The sequence below is a fragment of the Serinus canaria genome, chromosome 1, assembly GCF_022539315.1.
Source record: "Serinus canaria isolate serCan28SL12 chromosome 1, serCan2020, whole genome shotgun sequence".
Classification (NCBI taxonomy): domain Eukaryota; kingdom Metazoa; phylum Chordata; class Aves; order Passeriformes; family Fringillidae; genus Serinus; species Serinus canaria.
This window is the reverse complement of record NC_066313.1, coordinates 28,222,276-28,242,828: the sequence shown is the minus strand read 5'-3', so window position 1 is coordinate 28,242,828 and position 20,553 is coordinate 28,222,276. Positions and strand designations below refer to the sequence as shown.

General features: G+C 42.1%; 1 protein-coding gene across 3 annotated transcripts in view; it reads left to right on the top strand.

The window, feature by feature from the left end:
* TEAD4 (TEA domain transcription factor 4) overlaps positions 1–19,637 on the top strand; it is a 50,891-nt gene extending 31,254 nt beyond the window's left edge. For all 3 annotated transcript variants that reach the window (XM_018908292.3, XM_030235011.2, XM_050978134.1), the window contains 9 exons: positions 4–66; positions 3,869–4,003; positions 4,810–4,853; positions 5,418–5,473; positions 6,199–6,329; positions 7,268–7,441; positions 15,099–15,239; positions 16,625–16,777; positions 19,395–19,637. In XM_018908292.3, the coding sequence (XP_018763837.1) occupies positions 4–66; positions 3,869–4,003; positions 4,810–4,853; positions 5,418–5,473; positions 6,199–6,329; positions 7,268–7,441; positions 15,099–15,239; positions 16,625–16,777; positions 19,395–19,508 (1,011 nt within the window). In that variant the 3' untranslated portion in view covers positions 19,509–19,637. The remainder of the gene's footprint in view (positions 1–3; positions 67–3,868; positions 4,004–4,809; positions 4,854–5,417; positions 5,474–6,198; positions 6,330–7,267; positions 7,442–15,098; positions 15,240–16,624; positions 16,778–19,394) is intronic.
* Positions 19,638–20,553: the final 916 nt, after the last annotated feature.

Below are 20,553 nucleotides of genomic sequence, written 5' to 3'. Positions count from 1 at the left end.
CAGGTATCTAGTCACATCCAGGTGCTGGCAAGGCGGAAAGCTAGAGAGATCCAAGCCAAGCTCAAGGTATGATGAATATCCCTTAGCATATCACACAAGCCACCTCCCAAGTGAGCTATTCCCTCTTTGAATAGCCTTAAAAAAGCCTGAGAGATTAATCACTGAACTGTAGTAAGCTGGAGAGGAAAAGGTTCTTCCCAGGAAATGTTGTGCAAACATTCATTATTGTTGAAGCTCTGTGACGTCTGGAGCAATTCTATTTAAAGAATAAAGAAACAATAACTTAAAATTTCACGTGTCTTATTTCTACCTCCGGTTTATGCTGTTGTCATTCAAATCTGAAAGACCCTTAGACTTAGGAGTGTGCAGAGAGTGTTTACCTGAGCAGGAATTGTTTATAGTTACAAATGCTGACCAGTAAGCAGTCGCTGGTGTTGTGGTGGCCTGGGGAAAAGGTGGCCTTAGAATTATCAGAGCACCAGCTCCACCTCTACTAGAGGTGGTGATGTGGAGTTGTCCACTGAGAGGAAGCAATAAAGCCAGCTGGCATCTTCTCAGGTAAAATGGTGCCAGCTGAATAGACTTTGCTCCTTGATTAATTCAGACCTGATGTGAAGAGGCTGGTGCTAACGAGAAAGAGAAAATGGTTGAATACTTGTTTGAGAAAAGCTGTGTTTTCCTTTCCATAGGAAAAGCTCCAAGATCACCCTAATGAACCTCTTGACATTTATTTCCACTCGGATTTGATGTGGGGAAATGGTTTATGTGCTCAGACTGAATTGCCAGAAATGTTGAGAAGGTCAAGTTTGTATGTGACAATTGCAGAGGAGGGTGTCTGTCCCCTGTTAAAATGTGAGCTATCCAGAAAGGGCTTGCTGAGCAGGATATGAGGTCTGAGCCTTGTTATGTTTCACTGAGACAGCCAGAGAAGGAAGGTGAATGCTGACCTTTCTGTTTGGTATGGCCCTAAGTAATGTGGAAGGAAGAGAGTTTGCTTTCCTGGTTTTCCATGCTTCAGGTGACAATAACCGTGACAGCCCAGCCCTGACTGCTGAGGGATGGCTGTTAGCATCTGCTTCCTCTTGGCTGCCTGGGCAGCTCCTCGCTGGGCACCAGGGCAAATGGACTGTCCTGTGTGTGAGCTGCTGGCACTCAGCTGCCCCGTGCTGACAGTGATTGTCTCTAAGCCATGACAGCACCAATCCACATCTCAGCCCCATTTTAGAAAGCTGTGCTGTGTCTTTTATTAGCCTGTTGTGTTACCAGCTGCTCTGATAAAGAGAAGGAGGCACAAATTACAGCTGTCTAATTCAGTGCACCCAGGTAGGGCTGCCTCAGCTTGAAACCTGCGGTGCTGTTAAGTGGTGAATTCAGGTGGAGGCCTGCTGGAGAGGCAAGTTAGAGCGAGCAGGAAACAACAACTGCCCAGGGTGCTAAAAGCCTCACTGCTGCTTACATCTGTAACCTTGATTCTGTTCCTTGTGTGTCACAGCTCTGGGGCTGGGCATGATTGAAAAGCCAGTCAGCCGAGCCTGTTTCCACTTAGCTCACAGGAGCTGGCCGGTTTTGTTCTCGGGGAGCTCCACAGAGCCATTGGCTGCTTCCCTTTACACCACCCAGGCCATGCTGTGAGCTCTGCCCAGCTGCCTGCAGAGAACCCTTCCCCAGGACCAGGCTGTTCCTTTCTGCCTGCAGTGGCAGGTCGGGAGCACTGATTCAACTCATTTACTTCTTTGCTGTCGCTGGCCATTTCCATAGAGCAAGGAAATGAAATCACAGAAGCTGCTGCCCTTCCTCCAAGGTCCTGCTGGCAGCTGTGTGCTCTCCTATCACTGCTCATTTTCCAATAGCAAGTGCACGTTTTTGTGTTTATATCCTAGCCATCAGAACAGCTACATGATGAGTTTTCAGAGTAGTGACTGCAATAATTCCACCTCCACACAAACCTGGAGTGTTTTTAAAATGTCCACTGTGTCTGTAAAAGATACAGCGGGGAAATAGGGTAAAACTTGAAGAAAACTCTGTTCCCAAAAGCCAGTAGTTTTTCCATGCCTTGGGTGGCTAATAGATATCATCTGTACTAAGGAAAAAAGTGGGAAATCATGGTGATATGATGGTATCATCATCATCATCATTATGTGTTTTAAAAATAATAAAAAAAATACAAACATTGTAAATGTTTGCTCAAAGTTTTTATTGCTCCTTTTTTTCCATTTCTTTTCCTTTTTATACTGGGAAACACTTAAAATTAGTATAGAACTGAAACAGAAAGATGTCTTTTCTAAAAACATGCTCTTCCCAGCAGTTTGTCAAGCATTTAAACAAAACAAAAACACAGCAAATGTTAATAGGTAAAATATTCTCCTTTCCTAATTATTTTACGTTTTCTATTAACTTTTAATACCTCCACAAGTAAATTCATCTTCCCTATAAACTGAGGTAGACAAATGCAATTTTTCCAGTGAGATAAAGGAAAAATAAGGGAAGGAAGTAAATCCTTTTCTGCAATGGCACATGGGAAATAGTCCTTATGTATATATTAAGAAAAAAACAGAAAATAATAATTTTCCTTAAAAAATGTAGGTAATCCTTCAACTATTCCCTAAGGCATAATTTAAACTGGATTCTGAAAACGTTTCCTATAGCTTTGGAGAATATTAGGAACTTTCTCAGCATTAAAAGTGTTTCCCTTTCATTCACTTAGATGGTACTAACAGAAGTCACAGATGCTCTAAAAAAGAAAGAGGTGTAAGTTTTGGCCATTTCTAGTGATCATTCCACTTAACATTAACATTTATTATGGAGATTTTTGAAGAGGATGCCTCCTCCACTTTTTGGTTAGACACATTAGGATATTTGGGCTTTGAACTTTAGAGAACCTTAGATAGGATGGAGGGGTTAGAAAGAATGGAGGCCCAAGGGGGTGAGAACTTAGTGCAGTTCCCTGAATGCACGTGGGAAGTGAGAATTCCTGAAGAAGACAGCAAGGGCTGCTGTACCTCTTCCAGCAGTTTCTTCAAGCTATGAATTAATCTGTGAGTTTTCCGTGGTAATTATAATACCACAGATAAATGTGGAATGTTTAAAGGATGAAGATTATTTGTAGAGGATGTAGGAGAAAAGGCAGAATATAAGTGCTTCTGTTTGCCTATTTATTCCTTGAAAAAAGAAATAAAGAATGCTCTTTGTTTTATACATAACTCAGACTCACTAATTGTGGCACTGTCATTGCCTGTAAGAATGAGTGAAAATCTACAGTCCTGTTATAATACAAAAAGGAATGTCCCTGCATGTGTGCCCTGGAGATTATGAAGGTTTCAAGTTTCCCTGAAGATAAGGATGAAATGATAAACTCTACCTGAGACTAATGCAGTCCCAAATTGAGGTAGTCATTTCTGCAGTGATGATGATGATGATCTCTTTTTGTGACCTTTGCCTCATAGGTTGTTTGTGGTTTGGTGGGTTTTTTTTGTTTTTTTTTTTTTTTTTTAAATCAAGAATCTTTCCCATTGAATATTTTTACCAATTATTAGAACACAAGAGTCAGCTAGGGGTGTACTCTCCACAACAAAACTTTTCAGCTGTGTGGTTGAAAGCCCTCAGACAGAAAGGAAAAATGCTTAGCAGTCTTTAAACCAGCACTTCAGAAAGCATGATTATTCACATCTGAAGCTATAGTAATGAGTCACAGCCTTACAGCTTTAAAGAGTTCTTGGGACAGTTATTGGTGAGTTTACTGCCCAGAATTTCAGAGATGCTTGTTCCTGACAGAGAAGCTGATGAGAATTCTGGTTATAGACCATTAGAGCAGGCATCTAGTTAATCATTATAATAATCCTGTTTTTTCTGTTTCTATTCTTGCTCATAGGATCAGGCAGCTAAAGATAAAGCCATGCAGAGTATGGCTACAATGTCATCTGCCCAGATTATCTCTGCAACTGCCTTCCATAGTAAAATGGCCTTGCCTGGTCTCCCACGACCAGCCTACCCTGCTGTTTCTGGGGTGAGTGGATCAGTGTCTTGGTGGAGTTTTGAGAAGACACTTGACTGTTGGAAAGGATGTTGGGACTTGCTCAGGAAAATCCTGAGAACTGAGACAGAATGGGCCATAAGGCATTGTCTCTGTAGAATAAATCTGTCATGTGACCTCAACAGTTTAGTCCAATTCTTTGTTCACACTGATGCAAAACAATGGAGTTTCACTGTGCATATATTTTTTAGGTATAAGGGAGAGAACAATCAGTTCCTTTGAATTTTCATATCACTTTCTTAGTCCAGCATCTTTTTGGAATAAATCTGTTTGGGCCATCCTGGCCCTTTTTCAAGTTTATATTTCCCAGTCTTTTTCTGAGCACTTTGATCAGATGGCCCTTACATAAAATCCTTAATAGAGAAGGGTCTGTCAGCATCCTTGTACCTCTGAGCTGGGCTTAGTGAGCATTTGCTGAGCATTGATTTCTGCCAAAATAATTCCTGTGGAACTTTCCTGGAGAAAATGGTCCTTCCAAGAGGGTAAGCATCACAAAAGTTTTGGAGACAGAGGCACAAGATGCATGCGTAATTTTTAACATTAAAGATCACTTTCAGGTCAGGTTTTTGCATATCATTAGCAGTATTGTGTAGAATGAAAAAACAAAGAGCAGTCAGCATCTCCACAAGAATGAGTCCAGGAATGCAGAAAGAAGAGAGAGCTCATTCACATCTTTAAAGGTCTGTGAGCTTGCAGTTTATTTCCTCAGAAAAGAGCAAGCCTTCCTTTCCATCTCTCCTAAGAGTGGTGACTTCTGCCTATGTATTGTTCTCTTGCAGTTTTGGCAAGGACCATTGCCAGGCCAAGCTGGATCTTCCCAGGAGTAAGTATTCCTTCATGTGAGCATCCAAAGCAGGTGCTTCTGCTGCTTTCTCTGCTGCCTGAGGAGCATCATCAGCTATTATAAGATCTGTAAAATGCTCAGGCCTTCATTTTTCTTGCAGTAGTGTTAAAATGGAGCTGAGCTCTCCTGAAAGCTGTGTTTACTTGTTATTGAATTTAAGTCTGAAAGTCTGAGAGGCATCCAGACCTATATCCACTTGCTTAGATATAAAACCACTTGTAGTCGAAAGGAAAGGATAAATAAATGGGCACCAGTGTATTAAGAGGCTGATAGGGGTCTCAGAAAAACAAATCTGGAGGGAGAGCCTGCTGAACACCTGCAGGGAAATCTTTATCTGTCCAGTCCTGGACACTTACTGCTTTCTGAGTGTTTGCCCATGACCCTTCTCTTGCCCACACAGAAATATAATTTCCAAAAGACACTTAGGCCACTTTCTCTCTGAGGAGAAATACTTGATCTAATCTGTGCAAACAGTCAGTGAAGAATATTTTTTTTTGTTTGGTTGTGTTTTTATTAACCACCACTCTTTGTGTACTTCTGTAGTGTGAAACCTTTTTCTCAACAACCTTATGCTGTACAGCCTCCGCTTCCAATACCAGGTAGGTAAGGAAATGTACTTCCTTCCTTTGAAATTGTATTCGAACTTCAAAAACAGCCAGCACTCTAAAAATCTTGAAAGTTAATAAAAAAACCCCAAAACCTATTGAAACATTTCAAAGAGCCAAAACTAATTTTTATGTGATTTCCTCTTATTACCTTTTACTGAGAGAGCTGAAGCTTGTAAATTTTGTTTTCTTCCTGTTTTATATTGGTTGTGTTGGGTTTTTTTTTCTTGGCTCAGCAGAGAATAAAAGTTTGCATATCTACTGGTCTTCCACCATGCTTCATGCTCTAGAACACTGTTCTTTGTCATAACATGATTGTGTTCCTAATTTCTCTTTAAGTGTGATAGTAAATGTATTTTCCTTCTCAGATTCCCCATTTTGAGAGAGTAATGGCGACACCTCGTTCTGATACTAAACAGAACGAGGTTTATTTCACTGCTCCTTTAGGGCTCTGTCTAAATCCTCCTAAGGTTGTTTTCTCTGGTGTCAGACCCGAGTAGTTTGTCTTTTACATCTTGACCCCTGGCAGTGCTGTCTTAGCAGAGGTTGACTGGCAAGCCATTTAGAGCACAGGTAGACTGAGAAGTTTGTGAATGATATTTTTGCATGATGAATGAAGCCACAAGGAAACTATGAGTCAGCTTTGACAGTAGGTGTTCTACTGGACAGCCATTGCCATTTTTTTCTAAAGTATCGTTATATAAATCCTGTGTGCTTAGGGTTTGAATCTCCTACTGGCCTCTCACCTTCCCCATCAGCACCAGCTTGGCAAGGACGAAGGGTTGCTAGCTCCAAACTTTGGATGTTAGAGTTCTCTGCATTCTTGGAACAACAACAAGACCAAGACACAGTAAGAAACACACCTTGCTTCCACCCCTCATTAATTTTGCGTCTTTGGACAGCTCTTGTTCATCATGGATATGTTCTGCTACTCTATGTGTATGGAAATACTTGCTTCGTTGCTCTTCAGAGAATAGAAAGGCATCTTTGGGAAACACCAGATATCCTCCTCTTAGTGCATAAGTACTGATAGAACCAGGCCTGTGCACTGTGCTTCTGGCTTCCTTGTCCAGGGTCATGGGCATTCATGCACCAGAGCCCAAGGCACTGAGGTCATAAGCCCCTGCCAGGCTATTCTGGCTGTCCTGTCCAGCCTTGTAAGATAGGTTCCAATACAGAACCCAAAATCAGAAGTTGTTAGGCTCACATAAAGCCATGTGTTTCTCTGATGTGCTGAGAACTCAAAATTGGTGGCAACTGTGATGAATTTGCATCGAGGTGTTTCCACAGTGAAATGTAAGTAGTAAGATTTGCCTCTCTCACTAAACTTTTTGAGTCTGCATCTTGAGATGTGCTCTGGTGATGGGCTGAGATAGGAGAGTTCAGAAAAGATAGTGTTATTTGCCTGGGATTTATCTGCTCTGGGATTTCAGGCTTTTCATAGATCAGGAGCATTGATGTTTGACTGAGTGACCTGTCACAGGTAAAACTCTTGTGTCTCAGGTTTTTGCAGACTATATGACAACAGCACAAGGCAATCATTTAGGAGTGAAACTAGGAAGGAAAAACCCAACAACAGTGTTTCAGAGAAGGAAGACGCATGAATGCATTGATAGGAAGGAAATAACAGCATGAGCTGGTATTAGCAGAGATATCTCTATTGATTTCTTCTGCTCTTTTAGAAAACTCTCTCAAGTCTTCATTGACTTCCAGCAGTCTTCTGTGAAGGACAGTGGATGTTCATTGTGTACTGAATTTTCTAATTCCATGTTTTTCCTCTTTTTGCAGTATAACAAACACCTGTTTGTGCACATTGGGCAGTCAAGCCCCAGCTACAATGACCCCTACCTCGAGGCAGTGGATATCCGGCAGATCTATGACAAGTTCCCTGAGAAGAAAGGGGGCCTGAAGGAGCTCTTTGAAAGGGGGCCAGCTAATGCCTTCTTCCTTGTCAAATTCTGGGTAAGAGAAGGGCCCTTTTTAGGGTACCCATTTGCTATGAAGGTAGATACTTTCAAAGCTGTGACCTCCCTGGCTGTTAAAAAACTGCTGCCTCCCAACAAATTTTTACCCATGAAGGCAACTTACTACAGCCACAACTGTCACTTTTCTTGACCCCACAAGACCTTTCCTTGAACCCACAAAGCACACTTTCTGGCCTGCAGCAAGATGGATCTTTGACGTTGTCCATCTGTAGAGTTGTTCTGACCACTGTCTGCAGATTTGCTAATGGTGACTTGGACCCTCTAGAATTTTTATTCATGTATAAGTAAAGAATTCAGAGGAAATTATTCTCTGCATACTCTTATGCATTCACTTCTCTCAGTGTTGTGTAATTCCTCAGCCAGAAGCAATACTCTTCCTTCTCTTCTCCTGTCTCTGTAGCTGCATTTTGTGTTACCCAAGTACTAATAATTTACAGATGCATACTTACTGCTGGCAGAGCAAAAGATAAGAAAAAAATATCATGAAATTGGATTATGCTGATAATATATTACTGAAATGACTTCTGGTAAATTGGTAGAAATCAGCCTGCCAAAAGCTTACTCACTCAATTTGGATTTTTGTGATTTAACTGAAATTTGCAAAAACTGTGCCATTGTGCTTCAAGGTACAAACAAAATAGCTTTGGTGATCGATATTATCATAAGAATTATGTAATTAAAAATAATAGTAGCTCAGGGCAGTTGTACAGTAGATGGCTGAGGGAATGTGTAATGGGATTTGGAGCCTTTCACCTCGAGTTTACCACATCATTCAACCTCAAGTCAGAGTGAGATGATGAAAAATGAGCTTTTATATCTCATTCCTTTCATACAAAGTAGCACTGGAAAGCCTCCTGACTGGTGCTTTCAGAAGGAAGAGTTAAGTGCCTTGAGATGCAACTTCCCAGCTGTCCCAAGCCTAGCCTTTCCAGAAATGAGTTGGAGAATGTTGGTTGGGAGACTTCTTCTCAAGTGCCTATGCCTAGAGTGTTGGTTGCTGATGATTTCTGGGGACATGTAATTTTATTACCTGCAGTCTCTGCTACTGAGCTGAGCCCTTTGTGGGATTAGCTCCTGGCAAAGTACAACAAAGACTGTCTGGGATGCTCAAAACAAAAGGTGGAAGATCAGCTCTGTTCTGGCTGGGAGAGAAAACAGTACCCTGCTGAGAAGTTTATCCTTTGATAGGGTGTTTTGAAAGGTATTGATTGCCTTTTGTGCTTTGGAAGTTTCAAGAACCAAAAGGAAGTGCTTAGAGGGAGATGTTACACAGAGAGAATGAAGCACTTTGAACTCCTTGACTTGAAGAGAGAAATTGTGAAATTGTGATCTGCTGCAACTGTGATTTTATTTATCAAAATTGACAGTGTGCTTTTCTGCTTTTGTGGTTCAGTTTGGGGATTGTGATAACTTGGTTTTTACTATCAGAACTATAAATATGCCCTATGCACCATGTCAGACCACCCTCTGTCAGGGTTTTCAAAGATTTAGACGGTGGCATGTCATCAAGTTGGGTTTTTTCTGTTCCCACATGAGGTGTTCAGAGGGTATCAGCTCACTGGAATTTGACTTGGTCAAAGAGTTGTGGCATAGGATTTGAAACAGCTTTACTCCAATGTGTTCACAATGTTGTGGGGCTCTGCAACTCTATACTTGTAAGGACAGAAATATTTCTGGGCTTGGTTTAATATTTTGACTGTCTGATACTTTTTTTGGTAGCCTTGAATTGTTGAATCCCATCTGGAGTTAACATCAGGTTTTATTTGTGGCACCGCAACAGCTTGTCACTTAGAAATAGGCAAAGTTTACCAGTCAAGTCATTTGTTAAATAGAAGCTTCTAAGACTTTTTAGAAGCAAATAAATAAACAAACACTTTTCACAAATAAGGCAATATGATTAAAAAGAAAAAAGAAAACTAGATTTCAGCAGAAATTTTTATATCCCTCTGCATTTTCATATTTTCGTAGCAATATGTGCTAGGGTGCTTTTTCATTTTGCTGCCTGATAGCTCTGGACAACTATACAAATATGCTGTTGATGTTCAAAGATGTATTGGATAAAGCAATTACTACACCGTTGAATTTATAGCATCATTTTAGGATAAAATGGTGAGTAGAATTAAATACTTGAAGGGATGCTTTGAGACATGAAGACATGATTGATTTTTCAGAGGTTCTGAGTTGAAGCTGTGGTTGCAGGTGACAAAGACTTTAATCAAACTAAGGAATGAGTAAGTTTGGGTTGTGTACCTGCAGTTTTAGGTTCAAAGAACCCAAGGCATGAACCTACCATTGCTGCAGTAACCATATAGTGTACCAGATGATCTGTTGTGCACCAGAGGCCGAATTCTAAACACCAGGGTTAAGGTTTCCTGACCTCAGTGGTAGCACTGAGGATCTACTATGACTGAGAAAGACATGTTCACATTTGTTCAAAGGTCCTTTAAATGATCTATACAATAGCTAAAAATTGAGGAGTTTGAAACATAAGGAGTGTTGCAGTGTTTGCAATTCTTCCTTGATTTTGGCTTTGGGAATTTGGTACAATGAACTGATTTTTGGACTTGGGTTGGCGAGTTGTGTTTGACATCTGTGTGACATTTCTCTGTGCTCCAAGTGCATTCTAGCACACGACAATGAATGTGAGACATCAGCCTCCCAACACATGGACAGTGGCCCTGCTCTTTTCCAGGCTAATATTATCTCTGCCACCTGTTCCTTGCTTCTCCCCATGAACTCCTCCTCTATGGATCGTTATTAATAGTTTGGGGAAGAGGCGTTCTCAGGACTTTGCACGTTAGTAGAAATGGTGCACTTGCATCTTGGAGCTTTCAGAAGTTCTGAGACTCTGCATGGAAGACAGAAGGAAAATGACAAATTAGGAATTCAGGACAGGTAGTACTTGACACAGAGCAACCATCTGCAGAGACATGAATCAGGGGAATTTCTTGTCCTGCCTGTGAAGAATGTATGTAGTAATTTCTTCTTGCTGATAGGCAAGCGATCTTCTGAGCATCCAAGCACTTCTTTCAGCTAAATGGAATATACTTTTGTGGGAAGGTGCTGAAGGGGTGGGCTAGAAACTGCTGTCTTGCACCTGGCTAGTCTAATGTCACAAGCAAATCCAGTCAAAACAGCAGCAGTGCAAATTGCCCTCAGCACCCTGCCTTGTCCACTGGATGCTTTCAGTCATGGAACTGATTGGAGAGCAAGGAATGGCAATTTGGTCTCCACGTCCATTCTGTTCTGATAATCTTCAGGCAGCAAACAAGACAGCAGCTAAAACCAGAGAATTTTATGACTTTTACACACACTAATTTCACCTGCCATCACCAGCACCACCCCCAGTTGCTGCCTTATGTAAGGGGACTCTGCCAATGACACTTCTTCCACCAAAGTTGTCCCCCACAGTGTTCAACAGATTAGTAGCAGCAAAATGCAGATTGAAAGATTTAATTGCTGAGGCATTTTCAAAGAATCTTTTCCAGTGATGGAGGGGAGAAAGGAGCATATTAACTTGTGGAGGGCTACTATGCTCTTCCCAGAACAAATCCCTTCTCTTCCATCTAGAAATCTTGTCTTGTAGGTAATTAAACATTCTGCTTACTTCTCTGGAAAGGAGGAAATCGCAGATGTTTCCCCCCCAAGCAGGCAGATCCACTCGTGCAGGCAGTATGTGAATATCTGGGATGTGCTATATCACAGATATCTCAGTGACTGTAGTTTCAGCATGTTTGGAAATCATCAGGCAAGCTATGGATAAGTGTGTCATCTGTGCTGAGCTTGCACAGCAAGTTGAACACATCCCAGACACATGAGATTTCTGTGATGCCAGGGTGTGCTCAGGTTTTTGCATCTGGAACTTCTGGGACAGAAAGCAAGAGCCCTGACTTTGTCAGATAAAGTAGTATGGTCCAGCTGGTTGCTCGTAGCTCAGATTTAGCTTGTAATATGCCTTGTTTATTTGATCTTCTACCTTTGCCTGTAACAGAGACTGAGAACAGCTGTTTGAATGCTGGACACCACCCAACAGCCTGAATGCTATTGCTGCCCCTGCAGTCCCACCCTGTTCTAGCCATGGCAAGTAGGAGCCTGGAGGGGCCAGACAGCTCAGCCCCCTCAGTGAGACTTTCCCAAATCCTGCCTATGTCTCCTTTGGCTGCCTAGGTTAAACTAAGAAATGTATTTTAGACCATCTCATTTGTTGTTGGACATACTAGGGCATTTGCCAGAGAGGAGTTGAGGCACCTGGGTTCTAGTCACATCCAGTTACATATCAAAAAATTCTATGCATTCTCAGACTATAAAGTGAAGACTAGCTCTCCTGCTTGATGGAGTTCTGGGAAGATGAATTTCCTTTGAATCATAGTCACTATTATTCTCTTGCATCTTTTCAGGGTGGAATGTACTCGACACAGTAAGTCAGACCTGTCTCTGCCTATCTCGGGTGCTCACTCCAGCACTGGATGTGCTTTCACACAGGGTTTTCTTTAGAGAAGCAATGTAGTCCTGATGGTCTAGGTGTTGTGAGAAGCTCATAGGAATCTAGACATGAAGGCCATAGTGTTTTTAGATGTTAAGCTAAATGCAGTAGTTCTTTTGGTCACTATGGTCTTGTCCTCATGCAATCCTGAGAAGTTCAACTGCATCCTTTCATGAATTACCCCAGTGTCCAGCTGACATTTAAAAGTTAATTTGGCTATGGCAGATTACACTGTTCTTCCTCAATTTTCTGCCTTGTCTCCCTTCAGGAGGTAATCATCTCCACAGCAGGGAAAGCTAAGAGATTGGAGTTCTACTTCTGAGCTGTTCCTTAGTTTTGTATTCATGTACACCATTGCTATTTTCAGTTCACATGTATAAACCAGGTTGCAAATAGTTCAAGAGCAGATATGTGTGTGCTAAATAATCTCTGGTACTGGGGCAGTGCCTTCCTTGAGAAGGTGGGAACCAGCAGCTGTAAATAGGTGAAAAAGCTGTAACTGTAAGGCCAGCAGTGTCTGGGGTGCTCTAGCTGCATTCTCCTGCAAACATGAACTGAAGCCCTCAGCAAACTGTGAGTGTCATTCCCTGGAGTTGCTGAAATTCCCTGTATATATGTTTATGAGATCTGGAAATGTAACAGGAGGTGGGTGCACAGCTCCTGGTGACTGATCTCTCCATGTCTGACCATCCTAGCCCATAATATGGGACAAGATTTAGAATAAAATGGGCAGTGTAAATGTGAGGGAGTTCCAACATGATCCCTCTGCTCCACTGCAACAGGGCTTCCAGGTACCTGATTGTACATAATGTCAGTGAATGGTGACAACTCCTTAAGTCAAACAGTATTACCATAATTTTGCCATTAATGTTGATTAATTAGATGTTAATTTGCTGTGAAATTCTAGTCTAGCCTTCTGATGGGAGGCTTGTCAAACTGTGGATGCACCTAGAGTGGCTTCTTAGGGCTAGTGATGCTTTTCTCCTGAAGTGGAACTAGCACCTTTCTGCTTTGCCTCGTATTGAGTGTATTTATTTTTAAATTTTACCTTTGAGTCTTTTGGAGAATGTAACCTTAACTTTACTTGTGAGACCCTGAAAATGTTTGTCTGGTTCTGCAATGAGAGCCTCTGCTGTGTTTATGTAGCGGTGGCCTGACCAAGCCTCTGTAGCCTTGACCTTTTGTTCTTTTTGACTCAGTGGGAGAATTTCTTTGGAAGAGTGGAATCAAGTCCATACATTGTGTTTATCACTCCCAAGGGAAATAGCTGAAAAATACTGTGAAGGACTCCTGGTCTAGTTCCTCTCTGGACAAGGGAAGAAGTTAATATTTATTTAGACAGTTGGAGTGTAGGTGAAATAAACAACACAGTTGATTGCATTGACATGGAAGTGAGTATTAGAGTATAAGAGTTCAGTATTACAGTAACTTAGTAAAAAGCTAAACCAGAATGGAGTAATACTGCTGTTCTCTAATACAGATGCATTTGTGGTACAAAGAGAGTAGGTGCATAACTACAGTTATTTAATACCGAGGTCTTCAGCGTGGCTATAACAATTCAGTAGAATAAGCTGTCCTGCCTTCTGCTATCCCTGCTGCCGCCCATGCTCCCAACACATTCCTTGTTTGAACACACACAGGTGTTTCTGAATCAGGCCAGGGAACTGATCCCACTGAGAACTGAGCAATTCCTCAGTGAGCCTTGTAATACAGCTACAGAGATGTGTGTCAGGACCGCAGGAATGGGGAAGCACAAACTGCTCTGGAAGACCGAGACTGCCCTCTCTTGGGGTCAGGACCAGCCTGGCACCATCAAACTACAACTCTGAGGTGCAGTTTCTCAAAAGGCTCAAGCCAACCCAAGTATGAGTTGCTATGAAAATAGGCAATCTTTGTGCCTGTATCTTTTGTGATGCCGCAAAGGCAGCAGCAAACTCACGTGTCTACAGAAAGGGAGAAAACTTAAACGTCACTTTCTAGACTGACCTAAACCTTTTGTGAAGTTGCTCCTTAAGACAACTAAGCTAACAGTATTTATTATCTGATGGCACTTAAGAGACAGGTATTTTGCATGGCAATGAATGAGGGGCATTCATTATTGTGGTGGTCCAGTTCTACCACATTGCTTGTTCTTAGTGCTGCTCTAGATCTCAAATAAAAAACTCTTCACTGACATTGGTTAAGAAAACCCTGCTAGAATGGCATCTAATGCTGTCTTAGTCACACTGTGTCCACTGTAGTGGGAACACATTTTCTTCAGTTTTCCCTTAGCTCAGCTGAAAAATAAAATGCTCTGGAGGAGCCTATGGGAACTGATCCTTGCTTTTATACTGATGTGAATTAGCACATGGGCTTGTGGAGCACAGAGGAGCTCTGCCCTTTCAGTTTTGAAGGGGAGGCAGCTGAGCTGGGCATTCCCACACACCCTAGTGCTTCTAGAGCTTAAGGGAACCGCCACTTGTTTCATAACTGCGGTTGGAATGACCCCTGGTGGAAGCTTCAGACAGCCAGGATTTTTAGGAGTTCTGTCCCAACAGGAGGCTTTGGTTGGCCAGCCTTAGGCACTCACATTTGAAAACTGTTGCTGCTACTGGAGATGGGTTTGAATTCAGGTGCAACGGGGCTGGATCCATCAGTAACCTACATTCCTTATGTTGCATTACATTCGTAGTACCTGAGCCTGATGTCTGTGTGTGCTCACGCATTCCTTTTCCCTGCTGTCTCTTTTCCATTACCTATGTTCTTAGACTGGAAAAACTATTGCTGTTGCTTTACCATTTTTTTCCTTCCTGGTGAGTCAGCCCAGTCTAGCCTGTCTGTTGCACTGCTCTGACTCTGCAGTTTGCTCTCCACATGCTTTGTGAGTACCTCCAAGCCATGTCATGTGTTTTTCATGTTAGGAAATATCTGTCTGATATTCACCAGATTTCCCCAATGTGTAAGCAAACCCACACCATTTTTTGAAGTGGAAATAGGATTTTATTCAGTACTCTTCAGATTTCTCCTGCTTGCTCAATGCACATTGGTGTGCTTAAGGAGCTGGGGACACTCCCAATACTTTACTATCCTGGCTATACAAGGTAATGGTGAGAAAATGCCACAACCATTTATTGATAACCATCTGAATTTTTTTTGCTCTTCTTTTTGGCAGGCTGATTTGAATACCAATATTGAAGATGAATCCAGATCTTTCTATGGTGTTTCCAGCCAGTATGAGAGCCCAGAAAACATGGTCATTACCTGTTCCACCAAAGTGTGTTCCTTTGGAAAGCAGGTGGTAGAGAAAGTAGAGGTAAGGAGTGCACCTGGGTGCAAGGTTCCCTCTTCAAGTATTTGCATCCTGCCTTTGTATCTCAAGGCAAAATATATCTCATGCTTCTTGTCAGGGAGATGGATGCCATAGATAGAAGATCACTCAGCCTCCAAAATCCTTGTCTTAGGATTTCACTGAAGATCTGCTAGTGTTTGCTACTTTTTCCTTAAATCTCAGTTTCTGAGGAGATGTAAATACGTATGACTCTGCTGATTCTCTGGGGGTTTTTGGGAAGCAAAGGAAAGCTAGGGAATATAGATGTGTTTTGTAGTCCAGAAATGTGAAAACATATAAGCAACACCTCACTCTCATCAGTGTTTTTAAACAGATCATTTATAGACTATAGCTATTAATTTGACTGTAATAATTTACAGACTATAGCCTTACGGTTTTATTAGACCTAGAGCTTATACACTTACTTACAGCTTGAGCAACAGCAAATAACTGAGTTATGCATAGAACTGGCATTGAAGAAATTCTTTTTGATGCCACATTCAGCTGCTAAGAGAGCTGCTTTGACATGCCCCCTTGCTGCCCTCTTCCTCAAGGAACCTCAGGATGCAGAAGCATCTATGTGCAGAACACTAGCTGTTTTCATGTCAGCAGTCAGTTCAAGGTGCATCCTTCCCCAAAACCCACCTCCCAGTCACATGATAGGCATGCCTGAAGTTGGGTTAAGTATTTGCAGAGGGGTACAGGGACTAAAGGAAAGTGTCATGGTGCACATGAAAGAAGACCAAGCTTCTGGGGTAAAGAAGGTTACAGGCATTTAAGGGTCTGCTGTGAAATCATAGAATATGGCCTCAGTTTCTCTTTAAAGGCAGATAAAATATTCAGGAGCTAAGATGTGAATGTAAGCAAAAAAATCCCTCTGTGTATCATTGGCCAGACCCTTTCCTTAGCGGGAAATTCTATGTTCTCTCACACAGATACCAGAAGGCTTTAGTCTTTTTTAACTATAAAGCATCCTGAACATAGTATTACTATCATTACTTCCTGGTCTTGCTGAAGCAGTAGTTATTAACTTTTTCAGTTTCTTCACACCTAGTACTTTTCCAGTGGGGATGCAGACTGCAGTGTAGGTGTCAATTGGTCTGTTCCTCTTAGTTACCCTTCTCAGTGCTTTGAGGGTTTGCTGCTCAGAAGCTGGAGCCCACCATTCTAAAGAAAACAAGAAATCCAAGCTAAAGAACTTGGAGGACTCAAGGGGACTGACCTTGAGTCAGTGCAAAGTACTGTGGTCACAGTTCATAAAATTATTTGAAAGTGCCCCTGTAATTTTTCTGTTGTGAGTTCCTTTTTGTGGTAGTGTCACTGGTGTGCCAGCGTAGCCCCACGTGCCCCTTTTGTGTTTTTCCCTGCAGACAGAGTATGCGCGCTATGAGAACGGACACTACTCCTACCGCATCCACCGCTCCCCTCTCTGCGAGTACATGATCAACTTCATCCATAAACTCAAGCACCTTCCCGAGAAGTACATGATGAACAGTGTGCTGGAGAACTTCACTATCTTACAGGTAGGGATTTCAGCTGTTTTGGTTTCAACTTGGCAACATGTAAGCACCATGCAGGAGTTCACTGTTGAGAGTCAAAGCAAATTTCCTTTTATAGCTCAGCATCTAATTGAACTTAATTTCTTTCATGTGTATTGCACTTCAAGACCATTTATGGAGCTCTAGAGATAGTAACTCATGCAGAGGAGCAGCAAAAGAATTTGAGAGATCTGGGTAAGAGAGAGATAAAAAGAAAAATAAAGGGAAAGCTCATGAGGCAAAGAGACAATGGAAGGGAAATAATGAAAAAGTCAGTGAAGGAATTGCTCATTCCACTATTTCACAAATATTGAGGTCCTTTCTGTGCCCTGGCCCTTTTTGCAGGGTAAAAAAACCCCATAAGGGTGCCTTTGAGTGGCTGTAAAATTTTCTGTGGGAAGAGTTCTTAACTGACCATATTAGGGAGATAAGAAAGTTGTTTCCTATGACCATCTGGGACCTGTAGAATATGGAGACATGCAAAGGAGTTGTGGGGAAACTCTGTGACACTTTCTGAATCACTGCAACCTCTAGAAAGGTCAGGATTACAAGGCTACAGCAATTAGATTTCCATTAGCATTTTGGTATACTGGGAGCCTTTCCAGGCTGAGATGCAACCTAAATTTGGGGAAAGGGCAGACAGCTTAACAGGTGTTTTTTTCTAATGGACTGAATTCTTTGTTCACCTCTGTAAGAAGCATCACAGATCTTTGCCCAGAGAACATGAGGCTGGGTAAGTAGAAGAGATGCTGGTGTCTGTATGAAAGACTGGAAATCAAAGTGGTTTTCATTCCATTCTCTGAAGATCTTTGATAACTGCAGGCCACTCGTTTCACTGCTCTGTGGCTCAGAGACATCAGCTATAAACGCAAGGTTACTAATATATGTCACAGGGCATTAAGTTTACTCTTTCATGCTTGTATTAAGATCTTAAACATCTGGAAGAAATGAGGAGTATAAATGCTGAGAGTTCTTTTAGATGAGCAAAAGCATGAGAGGGGCAGAGACAGAGAGATGGAAGACCTGTGTGCTGTAATCCATACTGGGGAACATTGTAGTTGCCTTCTGCATGTTTCATTCCTCAGTCAGGCCAGCATTTCCTATAAATTCTAAGAAAAAACCTGTCACATGGTTATACTTCCTCAGGGGATTTATGTTTGGAGAAATCTCATGTCCTTCCCTTATCTTCTGGCACTGAAGGCATGTCCCATATGGGTGCTGGCACACACTACCTTGCAGTGCTGTGCAAAATGTAAGTGCTGCTCCCTGAGCAGCAGCATGAGCATTTCCTACTCCCCACTGCGGAGATGAAAAGTGCATAATGTAAGGCATGTTGGTAGTTCTCAGTCCCCACTACCACCTTTGAACCAAATCTAATTATGTTTTTTTCCCTAAACCCTTTTATAAGCTTAGAATACCCCTAATCCTATAAGCATCATTTATCTTCCTTGGCACATTTCTCTGTATCTAGATCTCCCAAGATTTCAGAGCCCATTTTTCAGAAAAGGGCCTGGTGCCTTAGCACACCTGGATGTGTATAACTCACCACATCTTGCAGAAGAAAGGACTTCAGCTGCAAATCTAATCATGAAGTAAGAAAAGAAAACAGACCAAAATCAGACTGCTAAAATTTTTATAGGAAAGTTTGAAAACAGCAATTTTTTCCCTATTTTCACTAGAACAGCTGGGCTCTCTTACAGTTCAAGCCTCCAGCTGGAATGGTTTTCTTCTGCAGTTGAGCTTGTGCTGCTGCTGATAAAAATCTGTCTTCTCCAGCAGGAGAGAACTTCAGCTATGGCACAAACTCAGGTGACAAGAATGTGTAAAGCTGTGCAGTGACAGAAAGAGGGAAGCTGAGCTAGGAGTTCTGAGAGCAATATTTCTCTTGTCTCTGCCACCTAGTGCATGCTGCAGAAACTAGGACAACACTGCTCCTTCGCCATGCTGCTGACAGAGTCACGTTGTAGAGATGCTAAAGAGTCCTGAGGGGCCATAGAAAAAAAATGGGAAAAAAGGAGCTTCTGTAAGAATGCATGAGTGTAGCAGCCATCCTTCTCCCAACATCTACAGTGTATGGAATGGGAGGTGTAATGGAGTCAAATCTGTAAGTCTCCTTTAATAGGAGTTATGCTGTTTAATCCTTGAGTTCTGTGTCTACCATTGACAAGTAGGAGCAGATGAAGGAAAACAACTCTCTGTGGTGTGATATATCAATATACATGTGAGCAGGAGTGGGTGTGCCACAGGAGGGGGCCCCTCTATATCCAGCAAACAGAGCAAGAAGAGCTTTTTCTTCCGAGTGAAACGCTTTCACTCTGCTGAAAGGGGTGGGAAGTAGAGAACCTGCTTCCATGGATGTGAACACTGCTTGGTCACGGTGGACTTTCCCTCACAGTGAACTTTTCCTCATCTCCCTGTCTCTTCACTGCATTGTAGTTCTGGGAATGCAAAAGTGCATTGGTTTGTGGGCCAAGCTGTATATCGATCCTGCACTTCTCTCTTCTTTGTCTATTACTGACTTTCTGCTTTATGTAAATGTGTTGGAATACATAAGCAGAGAAATAGCAGTTGCCATTTCAGCTTCTTCTCCTTTTCTGTCTAGGTTGTGACAAACAGGGACACACAGGAGACCTTGCTGTGCATAGCATATGTTTTTGAAGTATCAACTAGTGACCACGGTGCCCAACATCATATCTACCGGCTGGTGAAGGACTAGAGACTCTCTGCCCTGAGTTGTCCATGGAATGCATGTCTAAGAAAAAAGTCTGTGCTTGAACAACCCCTGCCCCCCCCCCAAACCAAACTGAAAAATAAACTGCAGATATTGTGTATTTTCAGAAAAGTACCTCTGAGCTGGTTTGTGATTCATAGAGTGAAGTTTCCATCTCCAGGTTTGTGCAAATGGGAAAAAGACTTGGAGCAAGGAAACAGGCAAATGACTGCTTTAGGGTCTCACCACAATCAGCATCCTGTGAAAAGCATTTCCCACAGTGCACATCCAGGGTATGATCACACACACAAAAGGAGCATATGCACCTGAGCGTACAGGTGGGGCAGTGGCAATGGCAGCAGCTTCCACAACTCTGATCACATGTGAACAGGTTGAAAATGTTCATGCTACACCTGGTCTGAGTGTGTGCACTCATATACATTAATTTGAAAGCCAACACATGCACAGACGTGTTACCATACATTTATATAGGTGTCAGTTAGACATACACAGTCATGTGCCTGTGTGTAGAGGTTGCACATGTATCCTGCACATGATCCTGGCCACATCAGCAGCTGTGCAGTCACAGGCTCATTCAGCCTTGCTCTGTTAGAGGCTTGTTTCTTCTTCCCTCTCTTCCGTGCATGACAGTGAGAGACCAATCTTTCTTTTGCGTTTTAAATAAAATTATGCTTAGAAAATTGGGTATGGTAAATCATGTTGTCTTGCCCAGTAGATTTCCTGTATGTATCAAGTCTGATGACTTGGCAGACTAAAATAATTCTTGCTGCTTTTGCTTCTGTTCTCCCTGCACAGCTACCAGTGCTAAGTGAGCCAGTCTGTTCTCTTGTGCACCAGCAAAATAATTGTTTACAGAGGTCAAATTATTCCACCTGTTAGTTTCAGACAGTGAGATGCACAATTATTACGCAGGATGTCATTTGGTGAGCAAACTGGAGGAAAAGAATGAGAGGGAAGAGTGAAAACAGCTTAGCTTTCTGTGTTTCCAAGGCAATCAAACACAGCCTCTCTGCTTTACTTGTAAACTGAG